Source organism: Ctenopharyngodon idella, chromosome 6, assembly GCF_019924925.1.
Source record: "Ctenopharyngodon idella isolate HZGC_01 chromosome 6, HZGC01, whole genome shotgun sequence".
NCBI classification, from domain to species: domain Eukaryota; kingdom Metazoa; phylum Chordata; class Actinopteri; order Cypriniformes; family Xenocyprididae; genus Ctenopharyngodon; species Ctenopharyngodon idella.
Window position 1 is genome coordinate 21,035,546 of NC_067225.1, and position 26,640 is coordinate 21,062,185.

The following is a 26,640-nucleotide window of genomic DNA, read 5'->3' on the forward strand; positions in this document are numbered from 1 at the left end:
AGGCTTTCCGTGTTTGAGTTTAATCAAATATAGCTACAATCTGAATGTTTTCAGTGTTTGGTTGGCGCAAGCACTGTCGGATTTGCATTATTGACCCTAGGCCTCCATTGTATGCGTTTGATTGGGTGATTACTACGGATATTACAGAGAAAGATGGCTTTGTCCGTCAAGACAGCCGAGCGAGCATATGAGCAGCTGCAGTGACCCAGGAGATTTACCAGGTTAAGTCAAAAAGGAGAAGTCCAGATCTTGAAATATCCCATATTTTTTATACAGGAATGGAATCATCAAATGGTTCCTTCGGTTTAGAATCCCATGGATGAAACAGTGGAATATGGAGGGATGAACGGATGAGAATGGAGATAAAGTTGGTGAGGTGAGTGGAAGGCTTGAGATGTCAGGAAAAGTGGAGAAAGCGGGATGATGGGGATTCTTAATCAAAAACTGTGTATCTAGCAGTAACCTGTTGAGCGAGCTGGGGAAAGTGAGTAGATCCATTTTCAGGCCGCAAGAGGTTATTTGTTGTCAGTTAGATGATGTTGTCAGTCACTGGTTGTCTAACGGTCTGATCTATAGGGCCTATTTCTATGCTTCCTCTTTTGAGCATGAAGACCAGTACATAAACGCTTCCCTAACCAATCACTGTTGTTAAAGGGATAGGTCAACCAAAATTTTGTAAAAAATGTGTATTTTTTTTTCTTCAACTTAATGAAAGTCAGTGTTTTGATCTCCAATGGCTCCATTGGCCACACTCACTCCGGCTATGGGCAAAAAACAGTTGAAACATTCTTTTCGCAGAAGACATAATTTTGATTTTGGGGTGAACTATCCCTTTATGATGATATCCTTCCATTGCAATGGTAAAAAGGTCTTGATCCTTCATTCTAAAGAATTCATAACCTTTTGCTAGTATCATACGCTTACAATAGCCCATGATGGATAGTCTGAAATAATACAAAGACATCACCACACTAAGGCAGTGGTCATTTCCTTCTCAGCTGTCACCGATGAACCTCATTCTCCTTTCACCCTCCCCCAGAGGCTCTCATCCTGTGCCTAGGTCTACCATTGTTGGCCTAGTGCATCCAGACATCAATCCCCCTCACAGGGACAGATGAGAGAAGGTCAGGGGTGTAGGTCAACCCTCCTTACACTCACAGCATAAATCCACCTCCGCCTATCAATTGGCCTCTCCATCTGGGTGTAAATAATGATGCTATTGTTGGACCAAATCGTGTCCTGTGTCCAAGCGATAAGCCAAATATAGTTGTTATGGTTTCCCAATGCCTGCTTTGAAGAAGTGCTGCTTTCACTGACCTCAGGATTTCTCATAAACTGATCAATCACCATATAGTAATAGTCCTATTTCAAAATTCCTTGTATGTGCTTCTGGCTCTGTGATACAAAGTTGTGCCTCATTAAATTTTATTTGGCTGAGAATAAATGCTACGTGCCTTTCTGCACATTGGCATATTTGAAGATCTGCTGACGTAACTTGTTAAACCATGTATGTGATCCTCATAATTTCCATTGAAAGGGATGTTTGACCTTTTCTTTGATGCACAGATGTCTTAATGTGTGCATGACTGCCTGAGTGTATTACTATAATAAGATTTTATCCCAGGCTTCTGTTACTGACTTTGATCTTTGTGAATGTTTCAAACATTGAATGTAAACCTTTCAAAAACATTACTACCAAATAATATTTTTACTTTAATTATATCACACTGAAAAAACAAGAGCTGATATTTATTAACAGCTAACTTTTTATATATATCTTCTTATGCGTCTCTCTTTTATTCATTTTCCCTCTCATCCCCCAAACTCCTTTCCCACCATCACTGCCCTGATGTCGATCACTCACTCTTGAGATTCCCTACATTCTAGATACATGTACATCTGGCCTATGTCACACTGAAAGATGTCACTTCTGCATAATTGTCATGTGTGTCAGCTGATTTGGGCCCTCAGAGCGCACAAGCTCTTTTGATGGGGTGACAATTGGGGGAATGGGTTAAAGAGTGGGTCATAGAGAGTTGGGGGGGGGGGGGGGGTCATTGGGACAGACAGAGACACAGACAGATGAGGAGGAGACCCTGCTGGCTCATCTTTCTGATGGATGCCCTGGAGAGAAAAAAAAAATGGTTCCCTCTCATTTATTTCGGCATTGCTCAAATTAAAATCTCTCTGAGTGAAAATTCAAGAACTGTGAGTGTCACAAGCATCAACATGAGCTAAAAAAACAACATGAGCTGGTTAAAATACAAATGTGCAAAATGTTGAACCAACCACCTCTTATTAACCCATACACAAGCACCATTCTACAATTTTTTTTTTTTTGTATTGAAGTACAGTTCAAGTATGTTCTGCAATCTTGTCTTATTTCATCTGTCTAAAACTGTTCACAAAGTGCACTTAGAGTGTACCACTAGTATCTGTTACTTTAGTGAGCTGGTCCTTGTTTAACTTTCAGGTCAGCATCTCTCCAGATGTCTGCGTCAATCCTATTTTTCATTGATCTTCAAGTCCTTTTTCTCCTGGCAGATACGCTCTATGGCAGCCTCATCTGCTTGCTTTGTAAGCACTTGGAAACCTCTCTTGTTCCATGATCTGTACCATAATCTAAATCAGGTGTTGAATGTTATTTCTAAGTTAAAAGTAGACCACTCTTAAAACTGTTCTTCAGGAAATCAGACAAACTGCCAGATTCTTTCTTTTTCTTGGGTTCTGTAAAACAACTTTTTTGATAATAATTTGCGATTAGGCCATTTATGTCTCAACTCAACTCAACTCTCAACTCAACTTTATTTCGAGAGCACTTTCAAAAACCACAATGGGTACCAAAATGCTGTACATGAAAATAACAAAAATAAACAAATACATACAACCAAAAATACATACTCCCTCGGCTGTCTGTTAATACATAGTTATTTTGCCATCAGGGTGCACAAGATGCCCAGCCAGTAAAATATAATAATGTTAAATAACCAATAAATGCTATCTAAATATTTAATAAAGGCTATATAAAGATATATAGAGGCTAAACGGTATTGAAAAAATTACTTAAAAATATTTTACCCTTTGCTCTATGCAGTGGCAGTTATAGAGAAATTTTTATATGATTTATTGATTACTTAAAGGTGATCTATGTAAGTTTTTGACTGTACTAAAGCATAAAAATACCATAATATGTTTGCAGATATTTATTAAACATGCTGAGTTCACATACTCATTTCTCTGAAAACCATTGCTACAGCCAGTTATTTTACTTTGAAATTTGCGTTCCGTGTCGGAATTTCTGTTTTTGTTTTGGTCTGTGCAAGGCTGCACGTTGCCAATTTACCCAATAGTAATTCGCCACCCTGGGTTGCCAGTCGGCGGAAAACACATGCAGTGAATTGCAGCCATGGAAGCCAGCGAACAAACTGGGTCAGAGGTCGCAGATTCTACCTGGCCTAAAAAGCCTCAGCATCCATCTAAAAATCTCTATGAACGGGAGCATATTAAAACGCGATATCAACTCATCATGAAACAATGAGTCAACTAATTATCTTACAGTGTGTAAGTCTCCTTGCCTTCCAATGTCAATTGAGCTCGCTCCTGTTGCATGTCTTCAAACTGGCAACCCGCCAGAGCATTGAGTCTGAGGAGGAGGGGGCGGGGCAAACAATATTTTGAATTTGGACTGCAGTACACATTTCAACCACTAGCTGTCATTCTTACATAAAGCACCTTTAAACAATTGAATCAAGTGAGTTTATGTGTACTGTTCACAGTGTAATCAAAGACTATAAAATAGCACAAGACGCGTCACTCGTGTTATTTTGAATGGGAGAAAGTGCAACGCGCAATATGGCGGAATAAGTCCCACCTTCTAAATAAGAGCCAATCGCCGATTGGTAAAGTCATCGTGTCACTGCAGCAGCCAGACGCGCGCCTCCGAAATGAGACACAAGAGACGCGCATTTAGGATTGTGCATGCGGATTAGCTTGATCCATCCTGAAAAAATACAGTTTTTTTTTTTTTCATGATTCGAGCGTTTAGAAACAAAACTTATGAGACAGTTGTTGTTAGATTTCATTGGTGATTTCAAATATGAAATTTAATCGATAGTTTGGCAATTAGCTTTGGAGAATTTGATGTTTCCCCATTCAAAGTGATAGGAGCTGCACTTGAATGCCCGAAAGTCTTTTCAAAGATGGCCGCCAGGTGAAATGACTTGTCTTAAAGGGACTTTGGTGTAATCTACAACAAACTTTTGCATACAAGTACCTATGCTATGTTTTTCTTTAACAGTACATAATAGAATGAACATTTATTTAAACTTTAATGCATACTTATCACTTCAGTCCCAGTTAATTATCCAGATCATCAGTCACGTGTTGCTATATTAACACACAATCAGTCTATTATTTGTTGTTTAAATGCATTGCATCTAATCTGATTTTGCATCTCACTCATGCAACACATGGGTAACATGGCTCTGCTTAGTGTTAAAAGAGTCCGTTGACATGCAGATGTCAAGCACGTTACTCCGACACAGCGCGCATGTATTCATTTCCACACAAACAAAAGGGACACAACAGAAGCTACGTGGGTTCCCAGCTGGACTGCCCTAAAAAGGCCTTATTGATATACATCATAAGCAGCTCTTTAGAGCCTCAGTTTGTATATAAAACAGTGTAGGTAAATCTACTTATCATTTTAAATAATTAAACTACAAAATAGAAAAAAAGAAAAGAGAAAAGTTAGATAAATGTCAAGCTATATAAAATAAACTAAACTACTTTAAAGTTACATATGTTTAAAATATTAGATTTTAATGGTCTAAGTTACATTGGTAAATTACATTAATCAAAATTAGAGCACTAAATGTCTTTGACAGGATTTACAGAGTCACATCCCAGAATGTTCTGAGCTGCTTTTGAATATGGTTCTACCTGGTCTGATTAGAAAACCATTAAAAGGATGGATTGGAACCAAACATTGGGGTTTGAGCTGAAAGTTATATTCTCAGAGTGTGTGCATGTGTACGTGCTTTTGTGCATGAGTGTGCATGTGAATGTTTAACATGCAGCAGATGCTGGTTGTTTATACCCACTGGGCAGAGAGCAGATGACACCGTAGGCCATCTCACCAGAGGAGAGCCCCCAAGGTAGGGTGTGGTATTTTTGGGTCCAGCCATACATGCATAAGCATATGCATGTAGCCAAAAGATGAGCCTGACCTAGATAATTTTCAATGTTTCAAGCAAAATGATAAAATGGAGAGGGGGAAGGTATAAAATTAGTTCAGTTAATGCCACAGACACTGTAAAAGGTGTGCATTTCCAAACTGTTGTTTGAAATTCAATTTTAAAAGTTACTTTCATTTATTCTGAATTCATTTAATTGAAATGCAGACTAAAAAATTTATATATAGCCCACATTTAGGCTACTTAACTGTGAACATTTACAGTCATTAGAGTAGTTGCCATTCATTTCCATGTTTAAGTTCAGTTGAATAAATCTAAAACTAACCCACACATAGTGCCGTGTTGACTGGCAATTCCTGACTCACTATTCCTTACTCATTGGAAGAGTTCTGTGGATTTAGAACTGCTGCAGTCAGCTAGGCAGCTGGATGAGGAACACAGTGCATCTTTCAGCTTCCCTCTTCGTTAGGCCAGATTAATTCACACAGATTTTCCTCCATTAATCCCATTATGGCTAACCACATCTACAAGTCTGAACACCCAAGCTTACGCACACACCTTCTCAGTGGATCTTAAGTGGATCCTTCTGTCTCACTTCTCAGTTTGACTTTTTCCCTTGCAACATTTCCTGATTATCTTGTGTTATATGTCTAATAAGGTGTACTATTCTAATAAGGTGTATTATTTTAATATTAGTGAGTTCCCAATAAAAAATAATTGTGAAATATTACAACAATTTAAAATATCTAATATCTATTTTAATATATTTTAAAATGTAATTATTCCTGCAATGGCAAAGCTGAATTTTCAGCATCATTACTCTAGTCTTTAATGCCAGTGTTCAGAAATCATTCTAATATGTTGATTTGGTGCCCAAGAAACATTTCTTATTTTTTATCAATTTTGAAAACAGTTGTGCTGATTAATATTTTTGTGAAAACCATGATATTTTTTTCAGGATTATTTGATTTAAGTTCAAAAGACCGCATTTATTTGAAATAGCCCATTTGCAACATTATAAATGTCTTTACTGTCACTTTTGATCAATGCGTCCTTGACATATTTTTGTAGGCCATAAGCCGGAAACAAGTTAGCATTTTAGCACATCCGTTTCCTGAGAACAATGAGTTTTTCAATGGGCTTTTGGTTAAATGCTTGAAATAAGGTCTGTGGTTAACACAAGCTCAAGATATTTTCACATTTTATTTTATGATACATAAGTATGTCATCATGCCAAACAGGTAAACTCATCTACTAACTTGTCATTGGGACTGTACCCTGAATATTAGTACACTTTAAATGGATAGATGAAAGATGTACCTTTTAAGAGTACTTCCCCAGTGACAAGCTGTTGTAGGCCTATAATTTTTCTATGACAGTTCATGTAGCTTCACACCTCACCATATTTACCACAGGAAGCAGAGAAAACCTTTTGAAGCATATGAGTAGGACTTGCCGAGGTGGTTTTAGTGGCTGGTTTGCCATTCTAAGATATGAGAGGTCATCCAGTTAGTGCTCTTCTCTGTCTGACTGATATCTTTTTTACTCATCATGCTTGAGCTAGGATAATCAAAGACCAGCTAACACTAAAGAGCTGAACTCTAGCAGATATTTATGCAGATTATTATTTTAAAATTATTTACATGATGGTTTTCATGATGGTTTCACATTTAAATGCCAGACCCTGTACTTAACGAGGTTGGTTGCTTGCTTGCTTGGTTGGTTGGTTGGTTGGTTGGTTGGTTGGTTGGCTGGGTTGCTTGGTTGCTTGGTTACTTGGCTGGCTGGCTGGTTGGTTGGCTGGTTGGCTGGCTGGCTGGCTGGCTGGCTGGCTGGTTGGTTGGTGGGTTGGTTGGTTGGCTGGCTGGTTGGTTGGTTGGCTGGCTGGTTGGTTGGCTGGCTGGTTGGCTGGCTGGCTGGCTGGTTGGCTGGTTGGCTGGTTGGCTGGCTGGCTGGCTGGCTGGTTGGTTGGTTGGCTGGTTGGTAGGTTGGTTGGTTGGCTGGCTGGCTGGTTGGCTGGCTGGCTGGCTGGCTGGCTGGTTGGTGGGTTGGTTGGTTGGCTGGCTGGTTGGTTGGCTGGTTGGCTGGTTGGCTGGCTGGCTGGCTGGCTGGCTGGCTGGCTGGTTGGTTGGTTGGCTGGTTGGTAGGTTGGTAGGTTGGTTGGCTGGCTGGCTGGTTGGCTGGTTGGCTGGCTGGCTGGCTGGCTGGCTGGTTGGTTGGCTGGCTGGTTGGCTGGCTGGCTGGCTGGCTGGCTGGTTGGTTGGTTGGTTGGCTGGTTGGTAGGTTGGTAGGTTGGTAGGTTGGTTGGTTGGCTGGCTGGCTGGCTGGCAGATTATTATTTTAAAATTATTTACATGATGGTTTTCATGAACGTTTCACATTTAAATGCCAGACCCTGTACTTAACGAGGTTGGTTGGTTGGTTGGTTGGTTGGTTGGCTGGTTGCTTGGCTGGTTGGTTGGCTGGCTGGCTGGCTGGTTGGTTGGTTGGTTGGTTGGTTGGTTGGCTGGTTGCCTGGTTGGCTGGTTGCCTGGCTGGTTGGTTGGTTGGCTGGCTGGCTGGCTGGCTGGCTGGTTGGTTGGTTGGCTGGCTGCCTGGCCGGTTGGCTGGTTGGCTGGCTGGCTGGCTGGCTGGCTGGCTGGCTGGTTGGTTGGTTGGTTGGTTGGTTGGTTGGTTGGTTGGTTGGCTGGTTGGTAGGTTGGCTGGCTGGCTGGCTGGCTGGCTGGCTGGCTGGCTGGGTGGTTGGTTGGTTGGTTGGTTGGTTGGTTGGTTGGTTGGTTGGTTGGCTGGCTGGCTGGCTGGCTGGTTGGTTGGCTAGCTGGCTGGTTGGCACAGGTCATCTCATAGTGTATCATGCTTGGGTGTTCTTTATTGTCAAATCACAGACGACACTTAAAAATTCTCAGCGCATGAATACGTCTCTTTAGCACTTGATGTCAGGCCTCAGCAGACCCCAGTGTCATCTCGTACCATAGCCACGGCCCCATTCGTCTTCATCAGGGAGGATAAGTGACATGGCAGTACCTTGAATAATTGACGATGTGCTCTAATGATTGGCTGCTCAGTCAACAAAGCCGAGAGTGCACTGGGTCAATGAGAGCTACGGTGTCAGTTGTCATGCTCTGAGGTGATGTCATTGCACCAGACCCAATCCGCCGTAACTCTCAACAGAGAATAGGACTGAGGGGTCAAACCAAATCGACTCTGGCTTACTAGTTCTGCATTTGTGAGTCAAATCAAAACAACACGTTGATATGAAGCCTAGTACTGGAAAAATACCTTGTTCTACTACTCTTGTTAAAAACAACTGCAAAGAAAGTTGTAAGATGTTTCATGTATGTTTTTTTTTTTTTTTGTTTTTTTTTTGGTCTCAAGAGGGTCTTTTATTCTGTTTTCTCCCAATATGGATTCATGCCCAGTCATTATGGACAAAGTTAGACTTCACATTACTCATCTCATAAAAAACATCACCATTTGATTAAATGCAGACGTAAATCTGATATCATGTACTTCTGCTATAATTACTAATTCATATGAAGTGAACTGCAAGAGCTGGTTTGGGAACATTCACCAAAACTCATGTCTCACAGCTGCTCTGTGTTTTTGTGAATAATGCTGCAAAGCATATTAGCATGCTTTTCTCAATTTTAGACACATAATGTCATTTGTCCTCAGTAAGATGCGGGGAGTGCTTGTCTTTTGACCACAATAACTGTGTCCATGCACATAAGCGAATCTTTCATTCTGTTATTTGTCTTCCTCAGTTCCCCTTTTTCATTCAGGCTAATTCAATCTAGCGATCACAAGTAAATCACTCTGCTTTCCTAGACCTGGAGAACAAATAGATCTCATCGGATGAGAGCGTTGTGTCCTGTGATTGCATACGCATGATCAGATAGTTGCATATGGTCAAACTGACCTGGCACAGTGAATACAATATTAATTTTATATGGCTGGGGGGAGGGGAATTATTTACTGAAAAATTGCCATTTTCAATAGGCATTACCGTTCAAAAGTTTAGGGTTGGTGAGATGTTTTTTGAAAGAAGTCAAATACATGCTCACCAAGGCTGCATTTATTTTATCAAAAACAAAAACAGTAATATTGTACAATAGTATTACATTTTCTATTATATTATATTTTAAAATGTAATTTATATTGTGATGGTAAAGCTTTTCAGCAGCCATTATTCCATTGTTCAGTATCAAATAATCTTTCTAATGCTGATTTATATTATCTGTAGAAAACAGTTGTGCTGCTTAATATTTTTGTGGAAACTGTGTTGCATTTTAAGGACTTTTTGATGAATAGAAATTTCAGAATAATAGTATTTATTTGAAATAGAATTCTTTTATAACATAAATATTTTTACTGTCTTTTTTGATCAATTTAATGCATCCTAGAGCACAGCTGATTTCAAATATGGCCTTTCTAATAATCTCTTCCTTCTGCTTGTCTAAACACGTTTCAAATGCAGAGTTAATCACTTACTTCATCCTCTGTTTTACGATGCTGTCATTATCTTTTCCTTTTCTCCTTTTGGAGCCTTGAGTCGTCTTGAAACATTAAAAACACAAAGGCTGATTCTTTGCCTGTCTATCCAGCCTGCCACTTCAGGCTCTTTACTTCATTTCACATATCTCACTCTGTCCACTTGTCACCACTCATCTTGCCCTCATCTTTCTTCCTTGCCTCCTCTCACCTCTTCTGCTGTAAAGCTGTTAAGCTGTAAAAAGCTGTGCTGCTATTTAATGCAGCATGTTTTATTGTATGCCCTTTTCTTAATCAAATGAAATATTGCTATACTTTAGCACTTTACAAATATATTTTAACAAACTCATACTGGTACTTCATGTTATTCACAAAATGTATTCCCTCAAGATTTGTAAATCTGTATTTTGCTGAACCAGCAGCACCATAGTTTGCTTTTGCCCTACATAATTTCTTGCTTGTTATTTATTCTATACCAACTCTATATCAAAACTATTTCACTGCGGGTCATTTTAATAACATTCTACTGGTACATCTTTACACAAAGTTTCCTTTTGTTAACATTAGTTACAGTAACTACATTAGTTAACGTGAACTAACAATGAAATATACCACTAAATCATTTATTAATCTTAGTTAATGTTAATTTAAACATTTACTAATACATTAATAAAATCTAAAGTTATATCTGTTAATATTATTTGGTGGACATTAACAATAAACAGTTGTATTTTTTTAATAACTAATGTTAACAAAGATGAGTAAATACTGTAACAAGTGTATTGCTCATTGTTCATCAATGTTAGTTAATGCATTAACTAATATTAGGACCTTTGTTATGTTACCATTCTATTTTCTACCCAGAAGTGCTTAATTTCTTCAGTATCTGGCAGTATATAATTTGTTCAGTCTGGATTTGCCTGCTATGCAAACAAACACCATTTTTCTCTGTATTTGTGTGTATTACAGTACATGTGTGTAAGAGAGAGAGACTAACACAAGAGCATGTTTATGAATTTCATGGAATCCTTGTTTATCCAAGTCCTTAGAACAATCACACACTGCCATCTCCAAACCTGCCAAAAGCACAACCTTTACATGCGGGCTGTTTGGCCTCTCAGCTCCCCCTCAGTGTGATGGTGTTTTGCTTATACAGAAACAGGTCTCCTTTGCAGGCTATAGAATGTGTTCGGCTGCTGTTTTGTCAATGGCCAAAGCTAGTCAGTCAACTCTGCCACCATCTTGCTAATAATTTAATATTTTTTATAATAAATAATATAATATAACTTGCTAACCATGGCCTGTATGTACAATAGGACTGTAGGAACCATTATAACTGAAGGGATAAATTCTGTCCCACCCACTTTTGGAAAATAATCATTATATTTTAAGAGTTTGTTTTGCTTGGACCACAATCCAAGGCACAGTCCAAGGAAATAAGAACCAGCAGCTGCTTTAAGACAAAGCACAAGGCCTCTGCCAAACAATTGTCTCAGTTACTGAATGTTGTAAGCGTCAATATGGATAGCACCTATACTGTATTTACCAGTATGTGCATTTCTGCCAAACTTACGGCTACTGGGCAAACTTCATGTTACATAATTAATGTTCATGAGCAAAGCTAAAGTTTTATACCAGTCCCCCATAGCATATATTTATGCTTCTGGGCCTTTGCATGTGGTGTTGATCAGTTAAATATATGCATTTTGATATTTGTACTAAGACTTAAATATACATATATTGTTCTGTTTTTCTGCCCTATTTTCATTAATAAATATTCAATGTGGCATAACTGCCGTTTTAAAACTAGAGCCACCAAACAGGATTTGTGACTCTTGGCACAATACCAGAGATATTTTTTTATCTGCATTCCTCTTTTATCCTTGTTATTTATCATCTTTGTACCTTTTTTATATATATGCATCAAATGTACACCACGGCACAACAACTTTACACCCATTCTCTGTATTTTCGTAATAATTTTATAGTTTATTCTCAATAAATGTAATAAAGCATATGGGATAGAACATTCTGTGATCCACTGTATAATCAAATCTCTTGAACTTTCATTTATAAGTTATCATTTCCACGTCGTTAGAAGTGTGTTATTGTATTAAGTGTGAATCCAGTGGGATGACATAATTTTTAGGACCCTTCAATGCAAGTGATCCAGGGTTTTCACACGTCCCTTGATTGTAACAAGTTGTGTGCGTAATTAATTTTGTCTGATAAGCGTGTGAGTTCCAATGAGATTTCTTGCTGAAGTGAACAAACTATCCAACTACCCTTCTCTCCCCCTGGCTCTTAACCAGCACCTGATGCCTGTTTCATCCCTTGATAGAAGACTGAACTCAGTGACACACGCATGTCATTGTATCAACTGCTGATTGCCTTCAACTCCCACGGTTGTGGTTGCTAGGCATTTGAATTGCATCCAAACAAAGAATGGAAAGATGCAAATGAGACTCCCATCCTTTTTGAAAGCACAGAAGGAGGATGCATTATAACTTGCATACGTAATGTTTTACACCAAAATAAAAACAGTTCAGTGCTGTCATCAGAAAAAAACAAATCTTCATTTATCAACAGTGTACCGAATAGAGAATCTTGTTCTGTTTCTTAGCATGCATCTTATTTTTTGTCGACTGTACACATAAATCAAATTTCTACTGCATTATTTGTTTTTTCTTGCAATTAAAAATTGGTGTTAACGCACCTTTTTCATGCCTCGTAGACATGGCTCTAAATCCAAAATATGGATTTACTAGAGATAATGAACACAGAAAAGTTGCTAAATACAAAAAATGTTGCAGGGTAACCCGTTTTTTACCTCAAAAGAAATGTGCGGCCTACAGTTATTTAACATTTGCTGTTCTTTTGAAATTAATACAATCACTGAAGAATTGTTTCTGGTCCATTTTTTCATTCTCAAAACAGACACTTTTATCCAGAGTGGCTTACGCAGTAGCTTATGAAGTTCCAGAATCGCTGGGAAAATTACAAAAGTATGAACAAGTAGAATGATGTAGGTAAGACACTAAGACAACAGAAAGAGGATTTTTCATCTTTCTTGACCTCGAACCACCCTGAAAAGGCACACCCAGGTTCGGCCTCTAATCTCGAGTCCATTCATTACTTGGCTTCTAAGTGCAGCCTTGCCTTTATGGCAAAGGGTTAATCTGTTTGCTTCTGAAGTTGACACACTCTCTTATAGTTGCAGACCTCGTTTGGCCACTTTAGTCTCATGACAGAATGCAAAGATATCCGTTAGCCCCAGCAGGTTTCTCCGGTGTCGCACTAGAAAACAATGGGCTCATTTTATTGCAGTGGTTTTAAACGCTGCGGCTGGACTAATTGCAACTTCAAAACACAGATCAGCTCTCTAATGCTCTGTTTGTCGAGCGTTTCATCTTATCATCCTTGATATTTAGTTTTAGGGACTGTTTAATCATCGTCATAAGCTGTTAATTAGTCTAGGGTATGTGGATAACGCCTGCTGATATGCTATCGTGCAGACCGCTCTGGCTCAGACGGGTAAGAGTTAAACAGCCCGTCCTTTATCTGCTGAACTGCAGAATGCTGAGCAATGGTGCCTGATGCCATGACAACCAGAGGGCTGTTCAGAGAGAAGGGTAGTTGAGGAGTAGGCGTGTGGAAAGAAAAGGATGACAAGAAAAGTAGACCCAGGAGAGAAAAGAGAGAGGTAGAAAGGTGAAAGAGAGGCTGATTAAAACTTGAGAACACTGTAGGAAAAGTGGCCATGAGGTGGAGAGTGACAGAGAAACACAATGAGACAGAGGAATGGGGCATGGGGGTGGGGATTGGCAGACGCTGGCTGCTTGTTACCGAGTGTCACCGGAGTATTGCATCAGTCCAAGTGGGATGCTCACATTGCAGGATGACATCACAGGAGCACAGACTGCCTGCCACCCAGAAATGGAGACGGAGGGAGGCTGCCTCTGCCTTTGCTAGCTAATAAGCCAGGGGGGCCGGGTGGTGTGTGCTGCTCTTTTTTGCAGAGTCATTAACACTTCGTTGTCATTTTTGGGCCGCTCTTTTGCGCATGCGCTAGCACAGCCGTACTTGTAATTTATGCATATTTGCACCCCTGAAAATCCTGCCAGTTCAGGATGAGAAAAAGCGGAGAACAAATACCAGACAGTATGCCTAATCGTTTAACTCGAATCAGAGCGTACATTATCTAAGACACATGACTCCTTCTGCCGAGTGCGCCCATTAGTGCAGCCTTCTGGATAAAAGAGACTGATATCTAGTCATGCTTGAAGGTATATCCGATAATAAAGAACTACTGTGTCTATAATGTGCGTCCGGTCTGTAATGAGCTTTGTGAATTAGTCATATGTAATCTATATTTATCATTGCAGACTGCAGCACTAAAAGGATAGTTTACCAAATGAAATTTGGCTTTATGCTCACCGTCATGTTGCTCCAAACTGGTATGACTTTTTCTTACTTATGTGGAACACAAAATCTGAAATTATTATAATATCCCCGACACTTTTTTCAATATAACGTGGACTTCAATTTTGGCCTGTTCCTCACTCATACAAGACTTTGAATATAACACACTTTTATGATAATTTTATGGTACTTCTTCATTATTTTTGAAGGTTCAGTTTCCATGGGGACTACCTGCATGGAAAAGAGTGACCAGTATAATTCTCTTTCTGTGTTCAATCAATGGAAGAACTAAAGTCATATGGGTTTGGAATGACATGAGGCAGTAAATGATGACAGAATTCTCATTTTTTGATGAGCTATTTCTTTTAAAGAAACTTATCTAGTTGTTCTCTTCTTCTCTTTTCTTTCAGTTAGCTTTGAGAGAAAAAGCTTATGGCTTATTCTAGGCAGGGAGACAGTGACAGAGAGAGCAGCCTGATTCTCATGAGCTCAGCAGAAAAAACGAAAAAGGTGATCGCTCTCACTGTGTGTAATTTACAGTGGATTGAAATTAATTTCCCCCTCCATGATATCAGCTTGGGAACAATGATATTGCTTCTTTCATCTCCTTTATGAATTATGTATAAAGCACACCAGTGGTCACACAACAGCTCTGGGTTTTGTGTGCCTCTCCAGTGCCGCCCTTATGTCTGTGTTAAATATGGAACAATGAAGCCATCTATTTGCATCTGAACTGAAATTGTACTTTCCACTCTAGTTGTTACAGTCACAGATCAAATATGAGATGTTCAAAGAGAGCACAATCAGACTATTGTCACTCAGCAAGCAGGCAACTTTTATTTCAGAATGTCATCAAAATGTCCTTCAGTTCACCATCCTCAAATCTGCAGGTCATCGGTGTACCTTTAAAACTCCCCTAGCTTTTCTTTTTTGCTTCATTCTTTCAATGGGATTTGGCATCGTTTAGCTGGGTCTTGTAGTCAGGCAGATTAGAATCTCTTTCTGCTAGTCATGCCTGCCTTATGGGCTCACATGCACAAACCTACATGTGGAAAAGAATTTCAAGTAAGTATTCAGAAGGAAAAGTGTGAAATAATAAATCCTGCTGGTATATGGTGAAACATCATCTAAATCTAATCATTACAAAAGCTAAATACATGAGCTTTTGATATTAGAAACCAGCCAAGCTTTATAATCAAATTGAATTATTATAGTTTTGTGGCATCTTAATCCATGTGTGTTCACTTTGAAGCTAACTACTCTACTCCTAAACAGTGACAAAATAAACTTTTAGCACATATGCACATTTCAAATTTATATGGACAAATATTGATGACTCATCCTGCACTACGAAGATATTTGTCCAATCAAATGCTCTCTATACCCTGGTTACCAAATTTATTATGTAAACCACCTGATCAAGGAAACTGAGAATTTTATCATTTTTATGTCTGTGAATTTCCCTTTGATAAAATGAATACTTTGGGACCTATCAAATGTTTGATTTTAATGTTGGCATTCACCATGTATTAGTTCATAGATTATTACTTTGGTAATTTCTTCGTAACTCACACATCTTGGATCAGCCAAATCTGAATCCCCTGCAGACATACCATAGAAACACTGTTAGCATTTAGCTCACTGTCCAATAAGAGGACAGGCATGGTCCAATAACAAGCCGCAGTTGGTTGTGCATTAAGGTTTCTAAGGCACACACACTTTTCTGACGCTCAAATCCCTATGGTCACGTGTGTCTTTCTCCGGTGTTGCAGAGGCAGCTAGCAATACGCTTTAGTCCAATCCAGACATTGCAGTCTCTGAAAGTGACCTTAAATAAATGCATCCGTCTTAAATTTATAGCACGTATGGATGTAATTTAAATAGTCCTGTGGCATTTATTACTCGTTCATTATGCATTGGGTGTAAATGATTAATATTTTCCCACAGATTTTATGGATTACTGTGGCTGTTCGGTTGCTTGTCATTGTTTTGGATCCATCTGCTCATACTGAACTGAATCATGGACAGTGACAATTAAGCAAGTTTGACACAGTTGACAAGGACAGCCTTTGTCAGGCACGAGCCATCTGGAGGGTCCTCTCTGTCCTTCATTAAAGAGATGCAAACATTGTGATCCTTTTTTTTTTTTACTCTGGCCATAGAAAGACATTCTCCATCTTGATGGATAGATCACACGTATGTGAACAGGGGGGACACAAAGAGGCGTGCAGGAAGGCAGATTGCCATCCACAAAATAATTGTTCCTAAAGCAGACCACCAACCATTGCTACATTGAGATGTACATACTGAAAAATACCCTGAACCACAGACAATTAGCTAGTAAAATATTCAGGTTTCATTTTTCCATAGCCTATATTGTGTCTGGAGGAAGTTCACTTTTATTTTTAATATCGCATATTTGAAATTTATTGAGAGTGTGATAGACCTCTTACAGTTACAGTTTCTTACTAAAAAAGTATATTTGTAAAGGTTAGTTCTTTGATTTTATTATTAGAATGCAAGTTATTTTATTTTATTAACAAAATTTACAAATTCACCAGGATTTATTGCAGTTTGTGTTTCCACAGATGCACATAATATACTTTTATATACTTATTGGTATGGTGTGTCAATATCTCTAATAAAAATGCTATAGACTATTTTACATAGGCCTAGTATCAAAATCATTACTTTCTCCAACTCGAACTCTGTTCTCTCCATCAGTTTTGAGCCTCATAGTAACGCTTCGACCAATAGGATGTCGACTTCCGCTCTTCGAACAAGTTCATTGGATCATGAGAAACACGCGGCTGCAAATAATGTACAAACTCTGACTTTGGCAACTAGTTGGAAAGAGAAGCGCATTCTGATTGGCTCCCAAATCTGGAGTGTGCGTGCTCCACGGCACCTACAGTGCCAGTGATCCGTTTTGAGGCGAGTCCATTTCGTACCAGAGAAGGGGTGCCGAAAAATGATGTCACTTGTGAATGAAACGAAACCGTTACACACATCGAAATGAGAAGAAATAATTATTAACTCGGTTTTCTTTTCGTGTTTTTACTTATATGTTATATTTATTACACATTAAAACGTAAGTACGAGGAGAGTAATTTGCTCCACGCGTTTCCGTTGGAACAGGTTCCCCCCGTGCTGTGTGTGCACCGAATGGACTGTTCCTCATGAAGCGAAAGGGCCGGTAGACCTGGTGAGCTGATTGAAATGAAGACTACCGTTTCGTCATGGTAGGACGGAGTGGATTGTAGAGCTGGTATCTACTTTCTGTTCTGTCGGACTGTTAAGAGATTTTTATAAAAATGCTTTATCAAGTGATATCGGATGAGTAAAGCCTGGTGCTTTGACAGCTTTCATGACACGCAGTTACTCTGAAGCAGGCATTCAGACTGTTAAAGTTGAGCTCTCCGTTCAGTCAGACGAGCTTTTTTATGTTTCTTTCATTCGTCTGTGTTGAAAATTTGATTTTATGAGAACCTAGTCGATCAGCAGAGGACTCAAAACATGTACAATACAGTGTGGAATACGGAGAAAGAAGATGACGACTGGAGGGACGTGATGATGCCCTATTCCACTGAATTAATATTTTACATTGAAATGGACCAGCCGCCAGGTACAGATATAGCATAATTAAACTAATAGCACGCTTGGTTCACTCCAATAATGTCAATTCTTATTTCCTCACTCTGATGTTGTTACAAAACTATATGACTTTTTTTCCTCCATGAAGCACAAAAGGAAATGTTAAGTAGGCTACTCACAGCCTCAGTCACCATTTACTTTCATTGTATCTTTTTACCATACCGCGAAAATGAATGGTGACTGAGATGTCGTTCTCTATATCTCTTTTTGTGTTACATAAATGTCGTTTAGCGTATTTAACATTTACACAGTCATTGTCTGACATTGCACTCATCTATCTACTTGGACAAATGGAGCTTGCACCTCTTCATTGTTGTATTTTATTTTAATGTTATGTACAATGAGTCATGTATGGCTGACATTTAAAATCCCCACTAGTTCTACAGAAACCAATTTCGCCATCTTAAAACCATTCTTTTCCTGTCAGGTTGACAGTAAAATGTGCCTTAATCGTACTTGAAATGCACTGTCTGCCTTAGCATTATCTTGTGCATTTTAAATGCATGATAAACGACTTCTCACTCAGACAGAGGAGCCATATTAAAGAATCTTTCCCCGAAGAGAGTGCAACAGTGTACATCCCTCTATATTTATTTTAAAGTAATATTTAATCTGAATACGAACGTTCTGTCATTTCTCACCCTCTTGTTGTTCCAAATCTGTATTACTTTTTTTTTCTTAAGTAGAACACAAAATAAGGGGTTAGGCAGAATGAGCCTCAGTCCCCATTCACTTTTTATGCATCTTGTTTTCATACAAAGAAAGTAGTGAATGATCATTTTGCATATCTCCTTTCAGTTGAACTATCCCTAGGACTTGTGTAAACATCTCTTTATATACCTAGTAATATTGGTTCTGCATGTAATTTAGGCCTGTAAATGGTTAAATGAGAAATCTTTTAGACAGATTGTGATACAGGTCCTGCTGTAGTCTGTCAGTTTTTCCTCAGGAGATTTAGGCGTTTTGCATGGCTCGCCACAAATTGTATTGATATGCAAAATGTGGAGTGATCGAAATGCATTCTCTGAATTGGTTTGTCACCTTAATTGGTGTTATACAGGATCTGCTCTGTGCTCTTTTCCCTAGCCATTGTAGCAGATAGGGACTTACAGACCAATGAAGTTACAGAATTATATACTGAATACTTGTGAAAGCTCTTTTGGGGTAAGTTTCTTCTCTTTCTGAATGTTAGTTTTGGTGTTCTGCACTTCTTATTCACATGCAGTGCCATTCATGTGTCATTTATTAAGCGCTGACACCATTTTATTGCCATTAACAATGATGTCATAGACTGGAAACTGGATCCTATTCAGAAGTCACAGGCATAGTTGACAATGGGTCGTTAATTCATGTCGTTAATTCCCGCAATAAAGAGACGGATGACACTTTTGGAGGCGTGAAATGTGAATGGAATGGGAAAAGAGACGGTTTTGCATGAGGCTGTACTTTTGTGAGACAATTGTGAATGGTTTTAAGGCAGATTGTGTTTAATGCAAAAGCACAAAACACATTTTGTGGATCATTTCTTAACAGTTTGTCCGTCTGTAACATTTGTAGTTAGATTGTCAAGGTGGTGCTGTCTTTACCCACATGTAGTTAACCGTTTCTTGGTCCAAATGCAGTCTAATTCCAACAGAGAGCAAAATGAATCATTTTGAGACATTCTCTGCGTTGTTCAAAGGAACAAAGCCTAACGCTCTTGTCCTAACCTCCTCATTTCCTAGAAAATGAGCTGTGGTGGACTGAACGGATCTGGCAAGCAGGATTCTGGGTTGAATAGCCCTTCGATTGCTCTGCCACGGGGATGAATGAGCACAGCACCGTGTGATCAACCCACACATTAATCTTATCTTTCATTCTGTGCCACTGAACACAGGTTTATCAGATCTCTCCTTTTTTCTATCCGTCCGTTTGTCCCCATGTAGTGTCAATAGCCGCTCACTGACTTATCATCTGCTTCTTCCTCAACTCGTAGCACTTATCTCCGAGACGCCGTTACAGAGGCACTGCGGGACATAGAAATCCGCATGACCGGGGAAAAGATGGTTAGATTAGTAAGAGTGAGAGTGAAAGAAACGGGACAAAGTTCCCGTGCAGATGTTCATTAGAATATTTATTACAGCTGAATTGAGATGTGAAAGGCTCAGAGGTACGGCCCTGTATGTGCGTGCGTCTGCAAACAAGCAAGCGACCGCTTTGTTCCGTTGCAGTGTCCAATGAGCACAGGTGCCACGCTGCCCCCAGGGGAAAGTTGGCCCCTGTCTCTTAGGGCCAGTGATGTGTGAGTGTAATAAAGGCTGCCGGAGCCGTGTGCTCTGGGTGGACAACAAAAGTGCAGCGACACCAAAGGGAAAGTCAGCTTCTGACATCTCTTAATGGGCATTCGTATGACATAAGGGATGGAAATGTCACCGTATCTCTCTTGATACATGGTTCTTTCTTTGTTCTGTGCCTTTTCAGCTTGTTCAGTCCTGCATTTATTTGAGTTTGTTCATACATAGAAGTGCACAGCAAATTCATCTGTTGAGAAAGCAGAGTTTTCTTTAGCACAATGTGAGAAAACAGCATTTTTCTTTCTCTGTACATGCATGCACATAAGAGATATTATATATATATATATATATATATATATATATATATATATATATATATATATATATATATATATATATATATATATATATATACACACAGTCAAGTAATATCTTGTAATCTGATGTTTCAAACGATATGGCCATGGGCTGTGATATGGTTCAGTGTATGTATCCCGTTTCGTGTTCGCCTCAGCGTGTGTTAGCGTCTTTGCCTTGTCTTTCACTGGGAGGAGCGCTTCCCCCCGTTATCATTCCCCAGAGCTTTCCGCTCTCTCTTTCTCCATCTCATATGGTTGTGTCCACCTCCCCTCCTGCTTTCTCATTGGCTGCTGCCGACTTCTCCATTGAGAGGGTTTGTTAAGCCAGCAGCATCTGAATTTAGGAGCAGGGATTTTCCCTCTGGCTTTAGTCTGAAAGGCAGAGCGAGTGAGCGAGGGTGGAGAGAAAGCGAGAGCGAGTGGGAGAGAGAGAGGGAGAGGGAGAGAGAGAGAATAAGAGGACTTGTGTCACAGACAGCTGAGTGCAGGCTGTATACATGCAGCTCAAAAAGGATCCCGAGGAGGACGGTAAGGGAGACACCATTCTTCTTTTTTTCTGCTTTTTCACAGTCACTGTCTTTGCTTTTGTCTTTTTTTCTGTCTTTTGGCTATTGTAATGCTCTGAACAGACTGTCAGGGGAGCACAATGACAATTAGTGTTTGTCCTATTGTGTGGGAAGTGTCCTGGATCTTGTATGGATGGAAACATGTGCTTTTGTCAACATGAATTAACATAAGAATTGTGCTTTTTCCAGAACGTGTCATCCTTGATAGCTGTACTTCATTTTCTTGTTTTGTAATTTTTTTAGTTTGTTAAAATGATTTGAGGCTTAATAAGGTTGTTGTAAGAGTTCAGCTGCAGGGATTGTCTTTTAGTTATTCATTAGGAATGAACAGAATTAGCGGATCATGATAATATGTGCGCAGAGCCTGTATGGGTTCACATGTGATTGTGAGTGTCCCAGACGGACTATTTAAACCACCCATGTGCTTAGTGACACTTTTAATTCATTCCCCCTGGATCGGGACATGGCAGCCCATGCCTGCTGCTCTCTTCAATGGCACTGTCATCACTCTCTGCCACATGTCTTTTCTCATGCTAATGTACCCCCTAATTTGTACATACAAATCCTAAACTAAACTGTTTATGTGTGTGTGTGGTGGTGTCAGTCCATGTTTGCGTTCCCTTTCAAAGTACAGTTGCTTACATCAGATGTCACCTGTAGAACCAGAAGTTTAAACGTGTCTTTTTGTTACTGTGCAAAAAATACAACTGCAGAACAATGACCACCTGAGATGATGAGCTGCACGTTGCCATTTATGTTTGTTTCCTAAACAATGGACTGCTTGGTCGTCGATTGCCATAGGCTTCACCTATGGATGTATAGTTTTCTTTGTTCAGACTTGCGCAGCGTTGCATTGCCACTCACTCCTCCTCGTTCTTTCTCATCCTTTCCATCCTCTGTCCTGGTCACGTTCTTTTTCTTAAATTTGCATTTTCACCTTTCATTACAAGTTTAGAAAATAAAATTTTATATCTGTTTACAGTTGATTTACAGAATGATTAAAAAAAAAAAAAACCTAATTTAATTGTTTTGCATTCATTGTGAGGCATGATGGGCTAGTTTACTCTTATAGAAATTTGAAAGAAATACTTTTGCTTTTGTCATTTAAATTGACCCCTTTGTTAAGTTTTGCCGTAAATCATGATCGTAACTTGTTTAGATCGGTGAATGGTAGCTTTAAAAACAACTGCAAGCTGCAGTTATGTGGGCTTTTCATTGTGTGCCCCCCAGCTGTGATATCTCTGACACTAACACGCATGAGGTGACCACCGTAATGAGATCACCTAGCCACATCTCTGTCTCTTTCTTGCTTTATTTCCTTCCGTTTTCCATGTTCTTTCTGTGCTCACATCCCAACAGTAGCTCACAAAGATATCAGTGTGTGTGTGTGTGTGTAGGACAAAGGTGGTCACACACTTGCAGAAAGAGCTGACAGTGGGGAAAATTGGTAGGCAGGAATTTGAGGTTTCAGCTGGGCTTGTGCACCTGCCTTTTGGCTGCAGCAGAGAGCAAGCGAGAAAAAGGGGGGTCATTTCCATTTCTGGTGGCAGGCTGTTACTGTAGCCCTGAAAGGGGCTTTGTGATGAAATGAAATAAATAAAGCCGAAATATTCGCTTCAGACATAGTCATAGAAAATTGTTAGTGTGCGGGTGTTTTCAGCGCACATATTAGTCTTGAAAAGTGAGTGAGATATTGAATGTCGGTTTATTGTGTCTCTAAATTACATTAGGGAGTGGAGAAGGAGAGCCACACGGGTATTTGCAAATGTAATATTAATATGGTGATTATTGTGTTGGTGTAGAGGGAACAGAAGGTTATACATTGTCAAATGACTCTTCATAAGCTGCTATGCTGCGCAAAGGATCCCCTACCAGGTGGTGAACAAACCCAGCCCCCCATATTTTCAGCTTCAAGTTTTTCTTTCACATTTCTTTGAAGAAATGTTCATTTTCCTCTCAAGGCATGTGGCTGATCTCCTCTCAGACCAACTGAAATGTAGGAATCGTGTGTTTGTGTGCACACCTGCAGGAGCAAAGTTTGGGTGGGGATGTGTCCGTTAAGCTGGCTTCGCTTTGACTGGTTAAAGCTGCTCACCCCACCAGACTAAGGTGTTTCCTGTGGGCCAATGGAGGGAGGAGTTGTCACAGTGCCCGGGTCTCCTTTAACTCTGACTACTCTTATGCTCTCTCACTCCAAAAACCGCCACTGCTTTTAATTAATGACGCCCTCAAAGAAAACCATTCAAACACCCCTCTCCCCACACACCGAAACTTCAAAAAAAAAAAAAAAAAACTATAAAGAACCTCACTCTGCAAATGTTGGGAAGTAATGAATCTTAAATGAGAACTTTTTGGATTTAGGTGACATACCGAACCAACACGAGTGTCTTTCACTCTCTCTGATCTTTAACGATTTTATTATTATGATTTCTTTTTAAAGGGGCCAGTTGTGTGCAGAGCATTGGGTCATTCCACAGTGTGCCAGCAGCAGTGATTCATTCATTTGCTGTAGTGTGCGTTGCATGTCCCTGTGGGCTTTTATATCTGTGACTCACCTCCGGTGTATTAGACTTAAGTCTTGCCTCCTTTCATTCATATGCCAGATAGAAGTTTCCTCAGCTAGAAGGGCCCAGGGAATTCTAGAATCTGCTCTGGCTTTTATGACATCCGTAGGCTCTCTTGCTCCGTGCCTTTCCTCTTTGCTTAATGCAATAGACCCCTCCCCTGCCCTGGCATAGATATACACCCGCTCTCACGCAGCCTTGTCTCTGCCAGGCCAAGGACAGGTGGGTGACTGTTTTTACAGAAACTTGACTGTTATAATGATGTGACCATATTTGAATTCAGTATGGCGGTATTCTTTATGTGCCTGGTTAACTCTGCATAAGCCATGTCCTCCTTAAACAGTCAACTAGTATTTGAAAGTTGCCGCTACCTCTTGCTTGAAGTATGTCTTTGGTTTCACTTAAAAGCCTTCTGAATAAACCTGTGAATTGAGAACAGAGTGGTATGTTGCTGTTTCAAGGCCACTGTTGCGAGTTTCAGCTAGGTCAGGGGGAGGTTAGTTTGGCTTGGCGGTAGGTGCAGGTCTTGAACACTGCTTCTCTGTGCATTTCAGACAGAGTTGCAGCCTTCAGTTTTTTGTCTCAGATTTGTAAGTCTTTGCCAACTGCACCTGGCTGAGCACTTGCAGGTTTCACTGAAGCATTTCCACACACACACACAAAAAAAGCACCTTGTTTAAAACAGCTTTACTTCTACTAGTTTGCTTAAAGTTGTTCAAGACCTCATTTGCATGTCATTTAACCATCATTCTCAGCTTTCTTTGTTTACCTTCGAGCCAAAACTAGACTTTACTAGACGTACTAAGGTTGAAAGATTCACGTCAGGAGATTAGACGTGAGAAAGCATTCTGTGAAGACATGGCACAGCACATACTCTCTCAGCAATATTACTTAGAGTGAGGGCATCATGATACACTGCGTGGCTGAACAGCACATTCTGGTGACCCCTGACCCACAAGATAGCAAGAGCAACATCAGCGTTAGCTTTCCAGCGTGCTGTTGCGGCAGCTGTTGTTTGCTTTTGCAGTCGACAAAGAAGCATTTCACTCAAAGGAAAGGAACCTGTTCATTACAGATTCAGCAAGTAGCACAAAAGCACCACTGGCTAAGAAGGTCATTTGTTTTTTGTTTACATTTTCGCATGGGCCTAATGGAATATGTTGTTGTTGCATTTTCCGTGAAAACTGATCTTTTGCATTTTCAGTGGAAATCGTTGCATTTTCCGAAACAAACTTGTCTAACTACAGATGACGTCAAGGAGTCGCAGCTTGGAGGAGAGTATTGAAAGGCATTCCATGGGAAAATTGAGAATAGTTGGATGAAGTAGTGCTTTCTTGTGTACTCTGTAGCCCGGTATTTTATGTATTTTAGATAAAGAGTAAGACTAACATTATTGTTTTCTTACCTTTGTGCTTTAAATTTGGGTTCTCTTGGCAGCACAAACTTATTCATGGGAATCATTGTTGTGTGTCCACCCCTCTAAATGAACAATGTACAGCTATACATTAACACAGACGTCCACTTACTTTAGTCTAGGAGATTAGGTTTTCATCTATAATGTCAGAACTTTTTGATCTGTTTCTTATCTTAAGGCTTCATTATGAGATCAGAAGATTTTCCACTAAGATAAATCTCATTTCTTTTGCAGCTCTTCCTCCCAAGCCAACAAAACCCATGACACCAGTAAACGGCAACGGTGTGAAAGAAGCCACCAGTGGCTCATTGCAAGAAGCAGAATGGTACTGGGGAGACATATCAAGGTAAGAGTCACTTGACACACTAGACTTCATTTATCACTATGGATTGGATTTCTGTCTGTTCTTCTATGAAAATCTTTCCTCATGCCAGTTATCTCATAGTGTGACACTGTCCTCATCACATGCTGAACACGTATGCCAATGTGCACGTCAGGTGATAGTTGGCCTGTATAGTCATGAGACTGCATGCAGATCAGATGAAAATCTCTTTGGGTTCTCAGGATGTTTCTTGCTCCTCGGAAGATGTCAGATCCTTCTTCCATTCCCTCCACCTGATTGCTTCCATGTCAGTAGCCTGAGGTGGAGTCTCACATGCAGCTCTGGCGTGTCATGTTGCTCATTCAGCAGTCCGTGCTCTGCTGCCGGATCTCTAACAAGGCCACTGTGCACTACTCTCTGCAAACTTTTTCTGTTCTTTTCTTTCTTTTATGTGAGCTGGTGAACTTATTTTGATCCTCTCTCCTTCTTTTGGCTCACTTATCCTGGAGGCATGTACGCTTTGCCGCAGCTGTACAAAAGCAAAAAGCCAATGAAACGGGGGAGAGATGCAGGGAGAGTTGAAAAAAGAGAGGGGTGGTTTAGATGCCATTACTTAAGGGGAGGGATAGAAGAGCCCAAATCTCCAAAATGTCTAGCGGTCTGGCTAGTTTCCAACACAACCCATAAAACTCTCAGGTTTTAGCAGATTAGTCTGCTGCTTAGTGACCAGCTTTAGACTTGTTTGATGTTGGGCGAGTAGAAATTCTGCAGAGATGCTCACGGGCTCACTGATCTCTGAAGCCTTGCTATCCTTTAACTCACACAGTCCCTTCCCAGATAAACTAGAGCTGCTTTTAGTTTCACTTCAAATCCGTCCTCAGTGCTTTACTCGTTTACGAATCAAAGAATAGTCACTCTAGGCATCAAATAAAGAATTCCAAAGCAAAGTGATGCTGACCATTAAATTTCAAATGTGGACAGCCATTATGATGTGTCAAAATCCTGTTATACTAAACAGCTATACAAGTATTTGGTTAAAGCAGTTGTTTTTGTTTTTTGTTTTTTATCCTGTAAAATGTTCTTAACTGGAACGTAACATTTTCTGTGCAGTGGTAGCATGTTGGAAGATTTGACTTATGACAGATCACATTTAGAACTACTGGCCATGCGGTTTCAGTTGAGTACGTAGTAATGGTTCTCAGCCATGTTAATCATCAGCAAACTGTTTTGGTTTTGTTCTCTTCTGTGCTTGAGTTTAAGGTCAACATGAAAATACTCTATTTATAATAAGTGCTATTTACTTCCTGATCTTATTGTGAACAATTCATCTGTGCATATTATTCCAAAGATGTTTGTCTTAATAATTGCTTAATCATAGGC

At 39.9% G+C, this 26,640-nt stretch overlaps 1 protein-coding gene across 3 annotated transcripts in view; it reads left to right on the forward strand.

Moving 5' to 3' along the window:
- Positions 1 to 26,640, forward strand: part of pik3r3b (phosphoinositide-3-kinase, regulatory subunit 3b (gamma)) — a 171,137-nt gene that overhangs the window by 135,329 nt on the left and 9,168 nt on the right. The window contains exons 1-2 of one of the 3 annotated variants that reach the window (XM_051896974.1): positions 17,313 to 17,733; positions 25,173 to 25,284. In XM_051896974.1, the coding sequence (XP_051752934.1) occupies positions 17,625 to 17,733; positions 25,173 to 25,284 (221 nt within the window). In that variant the 5' untranslated portion in view covers positions 17,313 to 17,624. Of the gene's footprint in view, positions 1 to 17,312; positions 17,734 to 20,777; positions 20,923 to 25,172; positions 25,285 to 26,640 lie in introns of those variants that run through there. The other 2 variants (XM_051896975.1, XM_051896973.1) reach the window with 2 other exon arrangements.